Source organism: Erithacus rubecula (assembly GCF_903797595.1).
Source record: "Erithacus rubecula genome assembly, chromosome: 1".
In the NCBI taxonomy this organism is placed as follows: Eukaryota; Metazoa; Chordata; class Aves; order Passeriformes; family Muscicapidae; genus Erithacus; species Erithacus rubecula.
In genome coordinates, this window is record NC_136658.1 from 38,856,343 (window position 1) to 38,878,620 (window position 22,278).

A 22,278-nucleotide genomic window follows, 5' to 3' on the forward strand; every position below is an offset into this window, starting at 1 on the left:
AAAGTTATTACTGCCTGAGGGAACACTTCACAACAAAAGCATTAATTAAAAGCAGTACTATCCTGGCAAGACGTGGAGAACAAGATCTGTTCTTATAACAGAAGCATAATTGCACTCTTGTCAAAATATCATTAGACCCTGTGGCAATTGAAAGAGTGTCTTTCCAATGTGGTTTGGCTTTTTGGAGTCCATTTCTTATACTTTAAGTAATTTAGTAGTTTTCTGTCTACATATTTTTCTTTTATTTTTTACAGTCAGGTTGAATAAAATGGTGTTTCTGTGAAGATGAGAAAAAAGTCAAACAAGTGGGACCAGATGCCCTTCAGCCTAAAAACCCCCTTCAGATTAAAGGGAATCATACATTGTTTTTGCAGAGCTGTTTTATTCTCCTACAGTATAAACCTGATGGCTTCTCAATATGGGAAAATTAGGACATGCATTATAGAGGAAAGCTGTGATGGTTGTTAATTTAACCCTCCAGTGTTTTAGAAGGCTGTTTTCAGCTTGAGTCAATGAAACATGAGATATGGGAGACTATCTAAAACAGATTTTATCAGCAGTGCTCGGCATGTCATTCCTGCTGTCATGTTATTCAAGAAACATTGCATGTATGTAAATATATCCTTTTGGAGGCTGTCTTTACAGTGAAGCATTGTTGTTTAAAGAGGATGATTGTTTTGGTTGCTGAGTGCTATCCTGTTGAGATACTAGCAACAAAAAGAGGGAGTTCAAATAAAAATCTTCATTATATTAACCATAAAAATTTCAAAGGTAAACTCATTAAACAGCACGTCTGTAAGAAAAATAGAAGTACATCTGTACACTGATGCTTTTTAATGTTTATCTTGACTTTCAGTCTCTGTATTTTGATAATTGTTAGGTGTGTGTATTGTGGTTTATAGACATTTAGAGCAGCTGATCATGATTGACTTAAAGCACTGAAGTGTTCTTGTCAGAGTTGCTTGGCAATGTTATGAAGACTTCAATTCTGCTAATCGCTTACATCTGGCAGTAGTTTGAGAAGGCACAGTTTAATTATTTTTTGTCTTTGTTATTTTTTCCTAAAGCTACTCTAGAAATTTTGAGATTTAGTAATGTTCTCAAAGTTGTTTCTTTTCATCAATTTCAGGCTGGGGTGGAGTCAGAAGGAATATTTTAAAATCAAAACAGCTTGATGGATCCTAAGATATCAAAACTCAGCTTTCTGAAGATAGTTATAAAAGTGATTGAAGCAATTTGCTGTTTCAAATAAATAGTAATTTAATCACTTCAACTGCTAAAATTGAGCAATTATTTTGATAGTTGGTATGCAAATATTTAAAAATTTGAGTTCCTTTTCATGGCTGAATTATTTCATGAAACTCTTTTACTGTGCAAAAGTAAGGTAGTCTGCAATCCAGTCTGTCTGCAGCATTCAGGGTAATTTTGGTTTAAATTGGTTTTTAATTATGAACTTGTCAGACTTTAAGCTAATTAGAATTTCCTAAAACCTTACTCTTGGGAAGTAACTTGAAACAAATACCTTTATAAGGTGGCTTAGTCAAAATATAGTGTGACATGAGAGCTGCTGTTCCATGCTGACATGAACATTCTTCCAGGCTTTTTCTTCCTTAGTCCTTCCATCTTGGATGTCTGAAATAGCAACTTTATGAACCTGCTTGCTCCTATTTTCTTTAAAATACTTGGACTTTCTGATGACTCAGTTTGCATATGGATATATGAGTTTTAGTGGCAGTCAATATCACACTGTGTGTGTCTGTATGTGCTTGTGTATTTGAAGTTTTCTGATTTCAGAACTGCTGAAAAAATTAAAATGTATAAAAGCTTTCATGATTTGGAAACTGTAGCCTGTAGGAAGAGATTAGTCTTAACAATGCAGCATTGTCTATTGAGTCAATTAAGCATGTAGGTTTAGCTAGCTTGGGAACAAGTTCCAGCATGTGACATTATAAATAGCACTCTCTCATAACAAATTTAAGCTTAGTAAGTAGGCCATAATTTCCCCAGCCACTTTACCAGGGTTTTAGGCAACTGTACTCACAAAGAATTTCAGTCTTTCTGATGACTGTCTTGGGGTACTAATACTATTTACCTAGGGAGTGTTAGATCATTTGTAAGGCTGATTTTTTTCAAAGTGTTGCATGTCTTCCTGACTTTGCTGGGTACATGACTTTTATTTGTTTTTTCTGTTTATCTGTATATATACTTGTGGTCCAGTGGCTCAGAAATCACTAAGAGTATTGCTGTACCTGTTCCTCTTCTCAATAGCTTGAATACACCACCTAATTGTTTGATCTAGCAAAAAGTAATAGCATTTAGAAGAAATAAGTATTCCTGTAAATTATCATAGCTGTTTTCTTAATAGAGCATCATCCTTCAGGCTAAAGTCAGCACCCTCTGAGGTAATAGTTTTCAGGAGGTGGTCAGTCACTATCTGGTCACCTTCTAGATGTGAATTGATGTTAAAATCATTGCAAACTAAAAGATTTCTTGTCTGCAGCAAGCAGCAAACGGAAGAACCTTGTCTTTGTAGTGCATGGTGCCTTTTATCTCAGTCCTGGTTTCACTGCTGTATGATTTTGTTTTGTCTTCTGGATTTGGATTCAGCTTTGTATGAGAACAATCTTTTTTTTCTTCTTTTACCCCTTCTCCCAGTCCTGTTGTATTTGGTGGAGAATTAATTCAGACTGAATCTCCTCCAGCACGAACCTCAGATCAGATTTCTCTTTGCATTTATGGAAACGGGCAACAGAAATTCCAGTAGCTTTCAGTGTAGACTTCTAATTTCAGGTAATATTTGTAATGTGCCTAAATGGATACCCCAGTTGGAAAGGTGAAGCTATGCAACTGCCTATGAAATAGTATTTTGCACTGTTAAATGCTGCCAGCTTTGTCTTGTCTCCTCCCTATGCTTCTGGAAGTCTCAAAAACTTGTGGTAGAATGTAGCAAATATGATCCCTGTTAAAAATAAAAGTATGTTACGATCAAAACATGTGTGAGTTTAGCCTTGATTTGAAGAATAGGTCTCAACAGCCTTTCCAATAGTTGTTCAATTTACATTTAAAAGACCAAGTTCTGAAATTGAGTGCATTTCAGAAGAATAAGATTCATCTTTCAGATGAAGCTGGTGGTCTCCAGCATGGGCTCTATATAACCCAAGTACTGTGAAAGACAGTCCAGTGGGGTGAGGAAAGTGTGTGTTGGACCATTAATTAATAAAAATTATGAAGCAAAATAGTGCTTAGTTAATCTTTAGCACATCATTTTCTTTGTCCTGTATTTACTTATGATTTTTAATGTACATAATGTATTGCATGCATTTATATTCTATTATTTATATTATATTACATTATTTATATTATATTATTCATATTATTTATATTATAATATTGTATTATGTTATTTATATTATTATATTATATTATATATACTTTGGGCGCATACTCAAAATTGTTTTATTGATAAAGTTTGTAGTAAAGAAGTTTGGAGATCACTGGTGTAAGAGACCTCATAGCAAACATTTTGGCATGTGTAGTTTTGTTGTGTTCTTTGTCTTGCTTCCCTTTCCTATTGGAAAGCCTCTGCATTCTCTTATAACTTTGTATTTAAAATATCAGGAACAAAGGGATTTTCACTTCTTAGTAGATTAGGTTTACCTCTGTGGGTATATATGAGGTTGTCTGGTGTAAAAAATTAAATTGTAGTAAAGATTGCTTTGGTTCAATTGCTCTGGTATAAAAATCTTGGAAGTTGCACTTCTATGTTTATGAGCATGATTTACATTTCCAAGAAATGCTCTGCACTTTTAACAACATAGTGTTGGGTTTACTGGTGTTTATAGGCTAAATAAAAAAATAAGGCCTGTCACAGTTTAAGCTAAAAACTAACTTTGAAGGTCATGTTAAAGAGCTGAGACATTCATATTACTCAAGTAAAAAAACATAAAACTGAATTATTTTGATCTTCATCCTCATTTTTGTCTATATTCTTTTTCTTTTATGTTTTATGTATTTTTTTTTGTTAATTTGGAAATTATTAGTTTATTGACCTCTTGGTTACATGTAAGTCATGAAATGAAATGGAGGTGCAAATGAAACATTTAAGCTTTTTGCCCTACATGAAGCTCTTTTCCATTCAAATTTTAAGAAAGATAGGCATTAAGGCTGGTTTTAGTAATTTTTCTGTAACTTGCTCAAAAAAGGGCAATAGATCTGAACATATTTCTTCTGTTCAGTAGGACACTTGGTTCTACAACCACTCCAAAGATTCTTGTGTTGCTTGACTCTTGTATGAGGGAACTACTCAGCATTTTTGTAAGTATGTTTTTGGAAGGGGTTGCTTTCCAGAACAGTCTTGGACATCCTTCCTGTATTACATACAGCAGAAAGAGGCTGGTTACAGTGCATCTTTTCCTTAGCCCAGTTGTGTCATTATTAAAGCATTGCAGCAATCTCAACCTTTAACATAAAAACTTACAAAACAATTGTCCTAAACTTTAGTCTTTTCCTATGTTACAGATTTGAGTAGTATCTTGGTCTTACTGCTGCTTATGGAGAAGGCTTTTTGTTCATTTATTAGTGTTTACAGTTGATTTTTTTTTTTTTTTTTTTTTTTACTTTTGGATGTTTTAGGTATTTTGGGTGAAAGCTTTTTCTTTTCTCTTAGCTGTGAGGACTGTAAGAACATGGGAGCTGCAGTAAGCTGATGTTGCTCCACATTTTTCAGATAATAAATTTAATTCTGTTGATAGAAATGGGTTAATATAATAATGAAATAAATACTTGTCAGAAAATGCAGTGACATTAGCACAGCTCCCTAGTGTGGTTTGGGTAGGTGGTGGCATAAGAAACATTTTTTTTGCTTGTATTGCCTGAGTAACAAAGGCAGGTGAAATGCCTTAATGTTATCACAACATATACCATGGGAGTATTATTGTCTGTACTGCAGGGAGGTCAAAGATGCACCAGGTAGCAAAATGGCACCTGTTATTGACTCTTGACCCAGCTCTTTCTCCTCTGGGCTTTTCTTTGCATGGCAAGTTTGAAAGTTAAGTGATATGTGGGTGTTGCAAATGTCTCAGGTGATCTGGTGTCTGTGTTTCCTTCTGGCCAGCACATTGTGTACCCAGCATTTGTATGAGAGTGGAGGAAAGCTTGGATTTGGTAGGTGTTAGGTGTGCTGACCTTTGTGGTCCACCCCTAAAGAGGCTTGAGTAGTTTGATAAAGCTTTTTTTCAGAAGTGCTAGGCCTTATTACAGCAGCTAACCCAAAAAAATGGCAAGTGTTGATGATAAAAGCTCTCCTGCAAGAGAGGAAAAAGGAATTTGGTATTGTGTTTTTGTACCTCTTTAAAAGTTTATCCAGTAAATATTAGTGATGATCAGATGCAGCTCTTTCCTACATATACTTTTTGCTTTTTATTACAATATGGCTATTGTATGGATTCCTCCTTGCATTTACATCTGAACTTGTTGGAGTAGTTCTGGAGACCCCATGGGGCATCTCTACTTTTATTATGTCTTTTTACTGGTGAACAAATCCAAGTAACTGGGTCAAAATCCCACTTACACTTCTGTGCTTTTGTATGATCTATAATATTCTTTCTTTAATTAGGTATTTTATTGTTTTCAGCTTAGGATTCTCAGTGTTTTGTTGCTGTGTCCCAATAGAGAGGGTTTGTTTTCCTTAATGTTTTGTGGACAGAGGCAATTGGTTAAGTAGAGGAAGCCTGTTGATTCCACCTAGGAAGATAAAGCTGTAGTATGATCCTCTCTCTTACTAGGTATTGTTAAGTCTTGAGAGTACTTAACAGCTTGAAATACCTAGGTAGTGGGGCTGCACTTCTTGACTATTCTGGAAGTACTTTTGACTCTTGGTAACGTAATGAACTCAGAACAGCTGCAGAGGTAGGTTCAGCATCAAACACACTGGCTGAATTTTAATTGGCTTCATCTGTCCAAACATATGGGTGATGGCACTGGAGACAGAACTTGACACCTACAGTTACATAGAGAGGAAAGAACCTGGCTTGACTTTGAGGGTGGTAAGAAAGGTTTTTGAGTAATGCCGAGAATCAAATTTTGTTTGTAAAGTGGTATGAAATTGTGTCCCAAGTATATGAAGCTTCAGAAGGTTTATTCTTCAGTATACAACAATTTATACTACTTTTCCTTATGTGTACCTACTGATTGTTTTGCTGGATATCTCATGATGTCTTCATTACTTAATTTTAGGACCTAAAAGTAAAAAAGTGTCTTTGGTGTGATACTGCTCTGGAGCTGGAAAGTGCTACAAGTCTGGATCCTGATTAGTTGGTTTCATTTTAGTCTTCATTAAGATGGTGGGACATGTGGGTTCCACTTGTTCAAGTCCAGAGACGGGGCAAGTAAACATAAGCTTTTTCCAGACAGAGGCAGACTAGTATCTATACATTTGGATGCCAAAAACAAGCAAACTTTGTGGGTTTTCCTTTCAAAATAGAGAGGCTGACTTGCAGGCTGAAATTTTTGAGTTTTCCAGAAAGAAATCAAATGTTTTAGAATGCTAGGTTTCCATGCTGCTCAAACAAGTAGAACTTCTGAGTGTTTTAGAATGTGTCACCATAGAAATTGTTTCCTCCCCCACCAAGTTCTTTCATATTTAGTTTCCATAACCAGTGCACTATTGTGAAGGAGGGGAAATGCAGGGTAACTGCAGGGAAGCCAGCCAATCACTTCAGCATCAGAGCAGACTCCAGGGCTTGTGGAGCTAACCTTTTTGACCTTCACAGGGGGCCTCTCTGAGGAGAGCCATTTTTCCTGCCTTGTAATGGTGAAGAAAAAACTTGACAACTCCTTTGATCAGCAAAGCAAAAACAAGGAGAGCAAGGAGCAAATGGGCAGCTTTGTGCAAAACTGCTAAGTCAGTACTGGCATTCTCTGTGCTGAGAACAGTATTACCACCTTACATAAAGTGTGTGCACATTTCTGTAGGGTACTGGGATATTTGTTGCTTATTTAGAAAACCCTTCAGTTCAAAATTAAGGGAAAATCTTGGTTGTTACCACTTATGGTGAAGTAAAAGCATTTTATCTAATAATTTGCATTGGGAGAGTGAAGAAACTTTTCTCGGAGGTCAGGACTTTCAAAAGAGGATTGCACAATGCTAAAAAAATAATTCTAGCATTGGGAAGTGATCATTTCTTGTATGCAGCTGGCATATATTTTTTACTGTAAAACTTACTACTTTGCAGCTTTTGATGATTTTTTTTTTTTTCCTTTTCTCAATTGATGCTTACAGTGAATTTCAAATGTGTGTTTAGAGAAAGAACTGTAGTTTTACTTTGCAATTATGTAAAGTTTTGTTTTGGCTTGTACACATTGAAAGTCAAACTTGTTCTTAACACTGGGAAAATTTTATATCAGCTTTTAGCTTCTCTTCTCCATTATGTTCTTTCACTGTTCTTCTGCCACTGATACACAAATGCCTGTGTCCTTCTGTTACTGTTGGTATTCTGTTGTGTTGCTTATCTGTGATAGTTTTCTGCTCAGCAAATTGGGTTCATTCTCCCACCTGAGCTGAAATGCTCTGTGTTCTTCTTCTGCCTGAGAGTAGGAGAGAGTTCATTAATGTTTTTATTCAGTACTTCATTCTACTCTGGTGAGAATCTGCATCCCAGTTTAATCTCTCAGACCAGTATATTTCTGTCCAGTGGATCCAACAGTTCATTCATTCTCAGCAACAATTCTTCCTGTGGTTTGTAAATTTGCAGATTTTGACCTCCTTCCTTGGCTACTATAGCATCTCTTCATGCAGCTTGGCTCCTTGGGAGAAGTTGGTATTACAAGATTGCCAGATCTCTCTGCAAGACATTTCTTCTTTTATGCTTACAGTATTCACTTTCTTTTGATGCTTCACCCTTTCCTCTGCCACTCCCTAGTACTGTGCTGAAGTGGTTCACAGTAAAACTCTTCCTTTACATAACTGTAAATAAATAAATAAATAGCAGTTACAGAGTCAGGTAAACCATGTTTTAGCATCTGCCATTTTGAAGTGTAGTCCCCTTCAATTTTATCAAAGTGCAGAAATTACTTGAGTATCTCACAAAATAGCTACAGGTGTTCCGTAATTAAACAGTTTATTACATCCTTGCACGGTTCTGGATAGGATGCAAATTAATTTTTAATTCAGTGCAAACTGCTCTTCAGCAGCTTTCACCTGCAGGACATTTTTATTCTAACATATACAGTGATTTTCAGATAAGGTGCTAGATAACTTAGCATCTGATGAAGATACTCAGGAAATTGTTTTGTTTGAAATCCCTCATCACAGAACTTAGATTTATACTTAGATTTTCTAAGTATATTGTAGCAGCATGAGTCTATCAGTGGATTTGTTGTGTGTGTACTGACACTGATGTGGTCTCACTACAGTTACTGTATTTAAGGGACAAATCTCTCAGTGACTGCATTGACAGAATCAGCATAGAGCAGTTTGGCTGCTCTGTGAGCAGGATGAGGGTGCCCCAGGCCCTCTTCCTCCCACATGTGGGAGCAGAATTGGCAGCACCAGCTTCCAGCCAGCTCAGTACATGCTCTAGCACAGAAGGGGGTATTTGGCTGCTTGGGTGATGCTTGCTGTCCAAGCAGCTGCTCCCTGTAGAAGAGTGGGAGAGTTACCAGATAGGCTGCAAGATTACAGGACTACTGCAGGTTGCTTAATAAGGTTGCAATCCTGACAAGCTCAGCATATATGAGTAGTCAAGTCAGGGGTGAGAAGAAATGTAGCACAAAGAAATGGGACTCCGAAGTACTTCAGGGTCTGATTGACTTTCTTTCATATGTCTTCTCCAATATATTCTTTGCTCTTGGTGTACTCTTAAATTTTGTTGTTCTTGATATATTTGAAAATGTAAGTAGATTTGCTGTAAAGAAGCATGTCATATTGTCAGACATGTAACAGTCCTTTTTGTAACAATTTTCTTAAGGAATAGATTTCTTACAATGTGTTTAAAGGATAACAAGCTGCCAGAGAAGAGTAACCAAAATGTTTAATGTTCCAGTTTATACAGCTACAATCACCATATCTAGGAATATATTTATTTCTTTTTAATGTACAGTTTACTTTTAAAAGGTTTTGAGATAAAGTTAAAAATTGTGACCTGTGTAGTGATAATGAAGTGATTGCAAAATAAATTTGAAGATAACACTAAACAGTGAATGTTTCTACTGAGCTTTGAGTGATAAATTCTGGAAGGAAGTTGTGTAAGTACCTGGAACTATAAAGTGTTAAACCACAGCTTAGAAAACATTAGCCAAGTAAATGTTTACTTTTTGGTTTATTCAAACATTTTAGTTCAAAAGTAAGAAACTTGGAAATTAAGAGCAGAGTAGTTTGTTTCCTTCTTCCATAATTCTGAATATAAAAATCACGTGGAAAAAAAGACACTGTTACAATAAGCTTTCTTTACGTGGTGACTAGAAGGAATCAATTTACATTGATAAATACAGTTCAGACATTTTATGGCAATATCCAAGATTACTGGAATGGGGCAGACCAAAAGGTTTACATTAGCTCGGTGTTCAGTTTTAGCAAACTAAGTGTGGATGACTATGAAGCATTATGAATTAAAAAATATATTGGGAGTTTCAGTCTCCACGATACGTCATTCATCCTTTGCCTTCAGGTATGGTTTGCATCCCCAGATCTGAAGATTACAATTTAGAGTACTGAGTTTAAAGGGCAAGAGTGGATATATTCTGAAGCTTGCAGTGACAGTGAGTCACTGAGTGTTGTAATTGCTCATGTGCAGTTTAGGCGCCTTGCCCCAGCGGGTGTGTATCAGGTAACCTTTATACAGCCTTGCTTCCTGAGAGCTTGGCATAGAACTGGGATCAATATGGTTCCATTAAGTGTGTTCTCTAATCTACTGCTTAAATTTCAGAAAAGCTGCATCTTATTGCACAGCTGTTGAAATTACTGATATGTGATAGTGCACGTTGGCTCTTCTGACATCAGGAGCATTATATTTTCCAAACATGGGTTATGAAACAAATATGTTTTGTCTTTGAAATTTTATATGCTAACTACTGAAGGAGCTACACCCAAGCAAACAGACAAAATCTAGACAACCTCCAGAGCTTGCACTTAGAATTTGTTTTGAATTGAAAGTTTCAAAACAATTTTGGCTGTCTAGTTGATGGGCAAATGTGGTCCTGTAGGATGGTGAAAAAACTTCTGGCTATAGGAAGTCTGTCTTACAGAAGAGATTAAAGGAACTCAGTTTGTCCAAGAGTTCAAAGTGACAATACACATGGAAAAAAGCTGCTTCACCCTCCAGGGGATTTCTAAAATACTTTATGAATTTGCAGGCAAAAATCCTAAAAAGCTGGAAGCTGATAATGGCAGCTTTTGGAACTGAAAGGGAGTGGAGAAAAGGGATGGGTTACAGGGAAGTGCTGACTAATGGTGTGCAAACACTGTGAGGGAGTTCTTTTATTAAGAGCTGATCTCACTTCCTAAAGGAAAACAAGTACTGTATTATCCAAGTATAAAATTTGGGCTGGGGAAGTCTCTAAACTGAACTGTTAGAAAGGGGGGAGGGCTATGCTAAAAGGAAAGCTTGATTATAATGATGTTAGCCATTAAAAAACCCACACAATTCTCTTCTGAGACAGAAGTTAGTAGTAACCAGCAGTGTGTGACCTGTAGTCTGATCTCTTGTGTGGATAGGGTGTATTCACATCTTTAGAGAGGCTTAGTATCTTAGTGTTACTAAGCATGATTTTAAATGCTAGACATATATTAGATGAGTACATGTTTTTTTAAAATGTAAATACAATGGTTTTCCCCTTCTCTCATGGCAGCAGCACAGTCCCTTCACCATTCCCCTCACCAAATGACAAATGCTGATTTTCATAACTAGTAGATGAAGACTGCATTGATTATAAATTTGTGGTTAGTTTATACTAAGTTAAGGTGATAACTTTAAGTTATTTAGGATTTTTTGGAACTTCAGTGCTTACCAGTCTCCTTAAATTTAGTGAAATTAGGAGAACTGTGATTTTTGCTTTGTGATCTGTTTTGCATCTAAGGATAGGGTTGAATAATTTCTAAACAAGTACTTCACTATATTTATTGATAAAGCATGGTAGTTGCAAATTTTGGCAAAGACTAAACTGTTAGTACTTCAAGAGTTGTTGGTAATTTAAGTGATATGCTTTTAAATAAAATCAGGTGCTTGGCATATTTGGTCATCCTTATTTGTAATTCCCACTGTACCAAAAGATACTCAGAAAGCAAATAATATTACTGCAAATCAGATACATAAATGCTGAAGTATTGGCATTTATTATGATGATTTAATGAAATAAATGAAAACTTTAATTGTTTCTAGAAAGCTAGGGTTTGTTTTTCTGATTATGATTTTACAGTCAAAGTTTTAGTTTCTATTCGGTCCTGGATTTCACTATTACTCTGTTATTTACTTGAGCAGGGAGGTTGGACTCAATGACTTCCAGTAATCCCTTCAGCCTTTCAGTTTCTGAGAATCCCCAAATTCTTAATAATAAACCAAAAAAGAAAATAATTATTTCCAGTTGATAACTTCTGAAACATGCAGTGAAATTGGAGTTCAAAATTAGTTATAGTTTCCTTTGCTTATTTTACAATGAGCCTTTGAATACTGTTTAAACAGATTCTCCTTAAACTCTTTGGGAATGGTGAAGAGAAATGTAGAACCTGAAACTTTGAAATTCTCAGGTCAAAAATATTTTAAGGTCACTTTTAAAGATAAATATAGCTATTATATTTAAGTGTACTGTACATTTAAATGATAGCTATAATAATTAAAGTTATCCACTAAGGGGTTTGGTTTCTTCTCAGGCTTTTGCTCTGTATTTTCTTTACTACTCTAAGTTAAATGGGTAAATAAAAATAACTTTTCGAAGCATAGCCTTCAGACAATGTGTTGTATGTGGGGTCAAGAAATCTGTTGCCTCTGGTGGATTGCAGCTTGTGAAATCTGTCTTCAGGGGGTTGAAGGGTGGGGGAGGAAAAAGAATAATCTGCTGGCGGAGAACAGTATACAAGATTGCCTTGGGTTGACTGAGCAGATATCTTACAAGTACTGACTCAGGCAGCAACTTGCTTTTGGAAGATTATCTTCTGTTTTACTTAGCATTCTGCAGTCTTTAGGGACAGGAATAATTGCCTCCTACCTCAGCAGCACTTGGTAGTTGTCTGAATTGTAAAAATAAAAAGCTCTCCCCAGAGTCATAAGAAGGAAACATGACTTGGGCTTTTTTATGAAATAAAGTGCAGCCCTCAAATGAGGGAAAAGATAGTCCATAGGACTATTTGTGTGACTAAAACTGAGAACATCTGAACAGATGATCAACTTTTAAGTATGAAGTGTGAACTTAAAAAGAGATGTCAATATTAGTGATTGTAATGATAAGTAAAACAGGTTCACTTTGTAGCAGAAAGCTGTTCCTTCATTTCCAGTAGGTCTTACCTAATGGTTCCCTAAGTCAGCTCATCCTGTCAAGGCCATCTGGGAGTGATCATTGTCTGAACACTCAAGCAAGCAGTTTGAACTGCCCTCTGAGACTTCCTACTTAGAGCAATAAGGAAACAACCTAAAGAATCTTTTTATCTTAATATTTTGTTTTCCTTAGTGTTGGTTAGCCTCAGGGTTAATTGACAGGATTGCTAGGAACAACCCCCTTTAGACACTAAGACAGCTGGCTATAGCAGCTTTTATTGCAGCATGCTTAGGCAAGCCTCTCTGACTTGAAAACCTTCAGGCAACAAAAGTAGGGTGTTTTGAGAGAGGCATAAAATTGCCTGGCTTCTCTTCATGCAAAGAAGCACTTGATTTCCCTCTTGCTTTCTTTCCTTTTAAGAGAGAGAAATGAGATGAGATAAAAGGACACTACAGTGATAAAGTACTCCACAGCCCATCATTTCTGAAAATTATCTGCCTTCCCTTAATAAATACAAAAGCTAGTGTTTGTGTAATCTTTAGTGTTACAGAAGGCAAAATGGTTCTCAGTGTTACAGAAGGCATCTTGAGGAGGTCTTCTGCATTTGCTAAGCAGGAGTGTAGGCGAGTATCTGTAAAGTCAAACAAATATAGTAATTTCATCTGAAATAGTATCAGAGACAGTTCTTCCTTTAGATTTGCCCTCCTTGGTGATACATTTTTATCTCTTCCATTGAAAATTAAGGAGAGAAAAAAAGATGAATTTTGCACATGCTGAATGACTTAGCCATAGGAATCAGACTTCTTAACTTTGGGGGTAGTGTAGAAAGAAAGGGAGGGGTTGTTTTTTTTAAAAAAGAGCCCTTTTTTCTGTTGGGGAACTGGGAGGGGAAGTTTAAATAAATCCAGTGATACAGAATGTGATCACAGTATTTAGTCCTTTATAGACTTTGGAAAATAATTGAACTAGTAAAAAGACTATAAAACAAGAATTTTTCTTTTCTGGTCTCTATAATACTGTTGTGTCTTATAGTTTTCAAAGTAATGGGAAAAGCTCTGGAAATGAAAATGTCCTCATACTCCTTATTTGTTCCTGAAGCTCAGAAAATTATTTTATTTGGGAAATCGACGGAAGAATCCAACAATAATACTTTTGGGAAGTAAGCATTGTGATACCACCCCTGCTTTTTCTATATGAGGTCCTTAACTGCAGGGCAGGGAAAGGAGCAGGAGGAAAAAGAATACTAAATGCAAAAATTAGCATGTTATTGCTTCCATTTTTGCTTTGTCAAAAGATAGTTGTTTCAAGAGCACATTATAATGAAAGTGGTTCTATCTTGGCCAACCTTTGAACATCATATCGTGTGTTCATCTCTTTCTGTTAATCATCCATGTGTGGTCAGACTGCCTACTGCCCACACATCCATTTTAGCATTACACACTCTGAAGTGAGGACCTTTCTATGAGTGCTTTCCTAAGAAGTGCAGTGCTGTTTTGCAGCTTCAAAACTGAGAGGTGTTTATACTCAGAATGGGAAGCTTAGTTTTTAAGTCCGTGGTGTATGTATTGTGCACTGTCTGCAGGTAGGCCAGTGCTAATGGGGGCTGCCTTTGAATACCTTAATACTAAATACTGTGTTTTGTGTATTTGTAAAAGCTTTTTATTTCTTTGTCAGTGTCCACAGCCTCATGGGCCATGCTTTCTGGAATTTCTGGTACCTGTTAGTGTCTTGCAATATTCAACAACCTTAGGAATAAATTCCAGAGGGATTTGTAGAAGAACTTGTCTGACTAGTAATGACTGTGTGCAAAATCTGTTTCTTGACAAATTAGACTTTTGTCAGATGCATTTAAGTTTTCCTTACTGCATTGTTCTAGTCCAGATTCAAACTATTAATTTGCTGGAATAATTTCTGCTGCCTAGAACTGTAATTTCATAGGATAGCATATGTGGTTTTATTTCATACTTAGGTTAAGGAACTTGGGCTCTGATGGGCTCTCTTCACACCTGATCAACAGGGAGCTTGTGCCCACCATTCTCTTACTTTTTGCTTTTATTTCAAAGTTAAGGAAATCACAGCTGTGGCACCACAGGATTTCACTCTGAACACTTGTATGTTAATTTTAAGGTATGCTTTTGCAATCTGAAGGAAGGTTAGAACTGTCTATTGTCATTTCACCGGTGTGCTCTCTGGCATTGTGGTGCAGTTTGGTGAGAGCATGATCAGTGGTGTAGATGGAGTAGCCCAACACAAGCTTTGTTTAGTTAATGCACTTAGTTAATGCCAAGCAGGGGGAAGAATAAGGAAAACTCAAAAATATAGCTATTTTATGTATTGCAGGAATATTCAGAAAATTGTATCAATGTTTCTGTTTCTTTCAGGCAATTAGACCATGCCTGGAGACATTACCATCCTTTACCTACAAGATAAACTGTTACAAATGTTAGGGGTTTTTTCTGATTTTGGGAAGCAGTGCGATTAGGAAGTTCTGAATTTTACTGCCATGTGGTTTTATATAAATTAGATAGTAATAGTCCTGAAACCTAAGGAAATACTGCAAGTAAATGGACAACACAAGTGGAGAAACAATGCTTTCCCAACAATGGGTAGAATATAATCTCTCTGCAGATGAGATTTTCATTGCTCTGTAATCAGCCTTTCCTGGATTTTGTTGAATTTTTTTCTTTACAAAGCCATTTGGAAAGTCCTTAAAGTGTTTAGGACCACTTTAAGTGTGTCTCCTTGTTTAAGAATGGTACAAATTCAGGGGAATGTTTATGGAGGACTGTGAGGGTAGATGTAATTGCTAACTGAGCTGTCTCATCTTCCCTTCAGGCTTTTCTCTGTACTGTTGCTGCTTGGAATTGAAATAATCTCAAGTAATGTATTTAAGGTATAAATATGTAATTTTGTTGCAGCACCTACAAAGTCAGCTACGCTAATTAAAAATGTCCCATATATCTGAAGACTTAGATTCATGTTTTAATCCTTTCCACTTCTCAAAACCCCCTGAATAGGATAGGAAAAGAGAGCATGCACAAAGAATGTCACGCCTTCTATCCTCAGGCAAAGCTGAATCCACTCCATTGTGTGTAAATATCCTAAGATCATCAGCAGCCATAACCCAGAATTCTCTGCATGCTACACTCCAGTTTTTGAGAGTGGTAATTAGACCAGTTCATGTTGAGGCTCCATATACTCTAAACCCTCTTTTTCATCCCATTTCTAAATGCAGCTATGGAAAATTTACCTGTGGGAATCCCCCTAGCTCATCAGCCCTGCCAAACTGATCTTGGCCTTCTAGCTATTGCCACTTTCTTAGGAATATGCATCTATTCTTGAATTAGTGGATGCTGCTACTTTAACAGCTACCATGTGGTCAGACCACCACACTGGTATTCTGCTGTAGAGCTCAGGCCTATGCAGAGGTAGATAATTCTGATTTCTTCTCTGCCTGCTAAAAGGATAGCTATGTGGATATCTTCGTATACCCTACACTGCCTGTGCACAGGGCAAGTTTGTATAAGATTTGGTAAAGAGATTAGTTGATTTTTTTTTTTTTTTTTGACAATTTATGGTGGCTTCAAGAGCAGAAATACACAGTTTCTCCTGGCATTACCAGGAGAGCTAACTTTCGTTATATACATCAAGACCTGATGTGCTGAAATATACTGGTGAGAGCTCTAAAATAATTCTGGCATTTATGAGGAGACACTTTCTCTTTAGTAGTCATTAAAGTTAATAGAAAAATTTAAACAAAAAGAGAAAACCTTCCAGAAAGTAATGTATTATGTGGATTAAAGAAACTAGCTGGTTAGGAAGACAAAAATGAAAGAATAGAATCTGCATCTCATTCATGCAACATAAAACAGAATCATAGGTGACATACTTGTCAGTGGAGCAGCTGACATTTGGGATCTAATGAAAAGTTTAAATTTCACACCAAAAATAGAACATAATTAGGTTTAATTTCATTTGTTCACTTGCTTATGTTACACAAAGACTTCCCTAGCTATCCCCAGAACAAAAAGTACTCAATGCCACGTCAACAGCATTGGGAGGTCTGTCATGATGTGGTCAGTGGTATGTGTTCGTGTTTTGCTTTTCATAAAATGTGATTTCCAGTGAATTCTTAACAGTACCAAAAATTTGAAAACCAAAATCCAAAGTTATTCATTTCAAGTTCACTAGAGACTGAAAATAATTTTCTCACAGACATAAAATACTCATCTTGTCTAGATTGTTAAAACACAAGCATTGCATTATGGAGAGATGCTTGCATAGATTTTACAGTGATGCTTTTATACTTAGGAACAGCTTGTCTTTCTTTGTGTTTGAGACTAAATTTTTGAAACGTCCTTTCATGAAGAGTCATGTCCAAATATACTGAGAAGCAATTAATTACTTATTCTTATATATTCTTTTATATGTAGATCAGACTTCTTATGGTTTTTTGCTGTTGCAGAAATTTCATATAGTATTTTCATCTGGTACTGAGGATTAAAATACCTGTTCATTCTCCTTTGCTTTTCTTCCTAACATTACATTTCTATTGCACACTTCAGTAAAACAGTCTTGTGGTTCTGACCTGCTTATGTTAATAATGGACATCCTAAGAATATCTGGTTTTATGCAAGGGAAGTTCTAATTGCAAATGATGTAGCATATATAGGTGACTCTATGCTAATAAAAGCAAAAAGGGCAAGAAAGACATGATTTTATAATGACTGGGAATCCTGTTACACAAATGAAGTTCTCAGCATACCCTGGAATACCCGCCAATGGGGACACTGTAGTTGCAACACAAACTACAGAGTATCAATTTTGAAGGCCTCTGAGATAAGACTTTCTTGAAGCATGTAAGTAATTCTTTTAGTATGCTTTTATGTGTTAGTTTGTTTCTGACATGGCTTTTAACAAAACAGTACCCGTCTTTTTAGTGCAGCAACTGAAGAATCCATGGGAAGGTATATTATACTTCGTACAAGGGCAAATGAGTTCTTTGTTTTTAAAATGGTGTTAATTTATTAGTCTACTAATAAACCCAAAGGGTTCTTAAAATAAAAAGTTGGTTTTATTTTCTTGTTTTGGTTTCTAGATCTCCTGCTTGTTTTTTCCAATGTACTTTAAAAAAAAAAAAACCTACACAAACAAAAACTCAAATCAAAATATTTAACACCTTTCTCCCTCAAAAAAAAAAAATAAAAAAGATAAATCACAAAACAAACCACCACCACAGCAAACTCAAACCTTAAACTCTAAAATTAGGTTAGAATTTGAATCTGCCAATCTTCAGGCATGTGATAGTATTTAATGCCAGTAAAGATTTCTTTCAATTGGAAATTCTGATTCTTAGTAACTGCAGAAATGCTCTTTATATGCATAAAATGAGAACCTTTTTCTTTTCTTTGAAGTTGTTCTTGTCAAAATGTGAATAATTTGTATTTGTAGAACTTGTGGATGGGTGAGGAAATGCACCTTGTGCTCTTCGTAATGCACAGCACTTTGAAAGTCCTTTTTGGTGGAGGATGGTGGGTGATGTGTCTTGGAACAGACACTCTTCTTAATTCTAGAATTGACATAATTTTACTAACAAATGCTTAGCATGTGGTGGGTGTTTCAGCTTTGTTTTTCTAAGGTCTTTTACCACAGTCCTACATTTATGGTACAATCTGAATTGATTTCCTTAGTTTGTACTATGTTCGTCCAGTTTAACAAATTTTTGCTTCTCTGCGACATAAATGAACAATAATTAATGGTGCCAGATAGATAGATGTTAGATTTGAGAATTTATTCTGTGAAATAAAATGTCTTACATTGCTTGATTATCCTAGAGATTTTGATTTACTTCCAGGAATATTTACTCACTTTGTTCTGTTCACACAGTACAGAGGTATGTTTCTTGTTCCTGAGTAGGTAGAATTTTAAGTTTTAATTTGATAATACATACTGCATACAGTGGCTGATTGAAGGTTACATTGATTTCATATAATTCGCTAATGTTTTTTAATCTTTTGTGTTGACGTTAGTTTCTTATTGAGATATGGTGAAGCTCTTGTAAAGTAGAAGATCTTGAATGTACAGATTGGGGCAATTGTCATATAATTCAGCTACAGTGAGAAAAAAAAACTGTTTAATTTAGGGAAGGATAATGTAGTGTTGATGTCAGTTCTTGTTACGTCCACTGAGACCTTTTATGTGCTGCTGTTCAAAATAGAGGGAAAGATCTTTACCTGTGGAGAATATCCTGTTTCAATACTTAACTTGATAATTAAAAATACAGTATTTTAAGTTACCCTGGTCCACATGCTGCAGATACGAACAAAATTAAGTCCTGTATTCCTCCATGTATTACTAGGATTTATTTAAACAAGTATTTAAACTGTAAGTGGGGGGCTTGCCTGCTTTGTGTTCCATCAGTTGCTGAGCATTATTTGGAATTTGTAGGAAGGCACTGATCTGTTGTGATGTGTTTTGGGTGGCTTCTTAGTATATAGCATTCAAACGCTCAGGATATGGAACAGGTAAGATACATATGAGGACTCTGATTTGATGGAGGTTGAACAGAAAGGCTTTGAGGGAGGGTGTAGAGGAAATGGATATGTAGATGATGAAGCACTGAGCTGAGTGGGAGAGAAAAAAAAGTTTGCCTTATTGAACTAAGTTATATGATCAGTATGATATTAATGTCATCAACTTGCTTACTTTGAGGGTTTTCCTGCATGGCTCTTGGCTCTAAGACTGCTGATTGTAGTCCAGTTGGTCATGTAAGGAACATGCTGACTTTTCTGAAGTGATACTGAGCTAGGGAAAAGCTGGAAGCTGCTGCTGCCTAAAATGGCTATCCTTGTTAACAGCTCCATATGGACCTTAACTGTACTTCACATGGTATACTTAAGCTGTCTTGAGGAATCAGTAATGCTGTCCTTGTGCTGAAAATTGGAGGTACATCTAAAGCTGCTTCTTCTGTACTCCATTCACCTGTCCCGTGTTCAGATATGTTTTGAAAATTTGATGAATGTTGTTCGAGTATGTTCCTACAGTTAACTGTCAAAATGGTTCTGTAATGTGGGGAGAAAATGTTTTTCCTTCTATTTCTTACTCTGCACTCTTATACTGCAAAAAAAGTATAAAAGTATATAAAGTATATAAAATATACAAAAGTATATAAAAATAAAGGTTCTGAATTATGTGCCTTACATTTTATTGGTTCACAGTGTTACATGGATTTTTATAAGAGTTAAATGGAAATAGATGAATGTGTTATTATGGGTACAGTGATGTTTTTCCAGTTTCCACTATTGCCAGAACTGGGCTGAGCAAATATAACAAATCAGAAATGCAGGGGAGGAGTAGCACATGCTGGCACAGTAATTTAAACACATGATCTGTGAAGCATTACAGTTCACTGTTTTTACATCTGTATTATCTTTCCCTGTTTTCGTTGCTTTGCAAAACCCACCAGCAGAAAAATGAAAAATTGTTCTCCAGTATGAGGGGTTTATGTATAGTCCAGTATATTTAGGGCAGTCTTTACTATGTTGCACCATGTATTGTAAATAAAGAGGGTTTAAAAAGAGATAAAGGAGTATTGCTGTATGTGGCATGTTTCTCAGTGAAGCTGAATATTTAAAAACCTACACAACCAAAGATGCAATGTGTACCTTGTTGAGAATCTGACATACAGTGATGCTTGGAGAGAATCCAAACAATTCTTGTTTGGTTTTGTATGTGGCTGTTTTTGGCAGGCTGAACCTTTTGTTGTTAAACTTTCTGTACTAGCAGGTCGTTGTTGTGAATGCATGACTGTCCTAACTCTTTCTTTGTTTTGTCTTAGTCACATTGATCAAACAACAACATGGCAAGATCCTAGGAAGGCCATGCTCTCCCAGATGAATATTACAGCTCCCACCAGTCCTTCTGTGCAGCAGAACATCATGAACTCGGCATCAGGTAAACAAAATTTATATTTATGAAAAAGATCATACAAGTAGACCACAAGCTGTTATAATCAGGGGGAAGGAGTCAAGTTTGATAAGTTTCTTCTAGTTACCCTGGTTTGAAACTCGAAATTTGTTAATGTCTGCTATATCAAGCAAGAGGCTGATAGTTGAAGTAAGAGAATTTGTGTACGTGTTTTTATTTTTTCGAATGAATGTTTCAAACTTTTAAGGAAGGAGAATTATTTGTCTATTTTCTTCTGACTAAAGAGTTCTGTTAAATTTATGAATTTCCATTAAATTAATATCTATTTACATGAAAGCTTTTGTGCTTCACAGTGTTCTGCCTCCATTTGCTCACTGACTAGACATGGTATACTGCCATTTATTTACATTTTCTACATTTAATGTGAACATATAATTTTTCCTGTCCTCCCTAAATGGATTAAGCAAATACCTTGAAAACCTTGTTTAGAAGCAGATGTGTTTGGTTTCCCTCTTGTGTTTCTGTTATTTCCAAAATCCAGTATCATGGTCATTATTGCTCTAGCTGGGGATGTCTTTTCCTGGACTACAGAATTGTTTTTCAGCTGGCCTAGTGGGGGGCTGTCACTAGACAGCAGTAAAATGTTCTTGTTCTTGCTATAGAAGCTACTGTATTTTTTCAGAGCTCTCTCATCTGATTATGCAGAAAGCAAGCAGACAGGTTTAGTGCCATGCTAGTTTGAGTGCTTGGTCTTTGTCTTGCTTTGTCACCTCCTGTCTGTCCTGAGGTTCATGTTACATTTATTTTCTCACAGTCTGACTGTATTTTGTGTGTGTCTGCTGTTCCTGTACTTGCCAAGGGTTATTCTCTGGTGCTGCTTTTTGTGGTCTGTTTAGACAGCTTTGTTTCATGCTGCAATTCATGTGCTGCAGACAATACCAAAAGATTAACAGGCGTGACCAAACTGTGCTGTTCATGACTGAGTATTAGAGGGGAAGTTAATCAAACTTTTTTGCTGGCTAGGCCAGGAGGCTGGATTATCGTGAAACAAATGAGTCCTGTTCAAGTTCAGGAAGTCGTGATTCACAACAATTAAGGTCTCAAGCTCTGATGTGAAAATAAAACAATGTGATTATTTTTCCTGTAAATTTATCCCAGGAAACCTGCAGCAATAGAGGTGGTATGTTTTTGCAGGGACACTTCTTAAGGAGGGACAATAGGAGAAAGGAAACAATTCCCTTGATCTGTCCTGCCTTTTCACTTATTTGTACTAAAACTAGAGGCTTGCTGTTTCAATATTGACATAAATTCTGTATTTTAAGGTAGCTCCTCAAACCTTCTGTTGTACCAAGAATTGACAGGAAAAAATATTGATAATAAAGTAGAAATCACTTTGTGTGCTCAGAAAGAAATGAAGAGTCCTTAGCAAAAAAATGTACTGTTAAATTGTAATAGGGTGATAAACTAGAAAAGAAGGTAGCAGTCTGAACACAAGGATTATTTTTAAAACAACATGAAGAATTCACATGTAATTACCTGATGTGTGTGAGAGAGTGATGCTGCATAGATATTGTTGTTCATACAATGAAGAGCAGTTGAAATGTGCAAGTGGGTTGTCTTGTGATTTGAGAAAGCACTTGCTTGGATACAAGTTCATTGAACATTTATTTTTAATTGCATAGATGATACTGTGTTGAATATCAACTGAAAAATCTGGGAAGTTTTTTTTTTTTCACAGTGCTCTGAATCTGATAAAGTGCATGAAGGAGTCAGAACTCTCGTGTTTACTGAATTGCACCGCATGTTATGTGATGTTAGGTTTTTTTAAACTTAAGTCATTTAGATAGTAGGATTTGGAACTGGCTCTTTGGATGGACTTGCTTACTC

General features: G+C 36.1%; 1 protein-coding gene across 8 annotated transcripts in view; it reads left to right on the forward strand.

The window, feature by feature from the left end:
• YAP1 (Yes1 associated transcriptional regulator) overlaps positions 1-22,278 on the forward strand; it is an 84,180-nt gene that overhangs the window by 24,914 nt on the left and 36,988 nt on the right. For all 8 annotated transcript variants that reach the window (XM_079313433.1, XM_079313435.1, XM_079313434.1 and 5 more), the window contains exon 3: positions 20,303-20,418. In XM_079313433.1, coding sequence (XP_079169559.1) covers positions 20,303-20,418 — 116 coding nt within the window. The remainder of the gene's footprint in view (positions 1-20,302; positions 20,419-22,278) is intronic.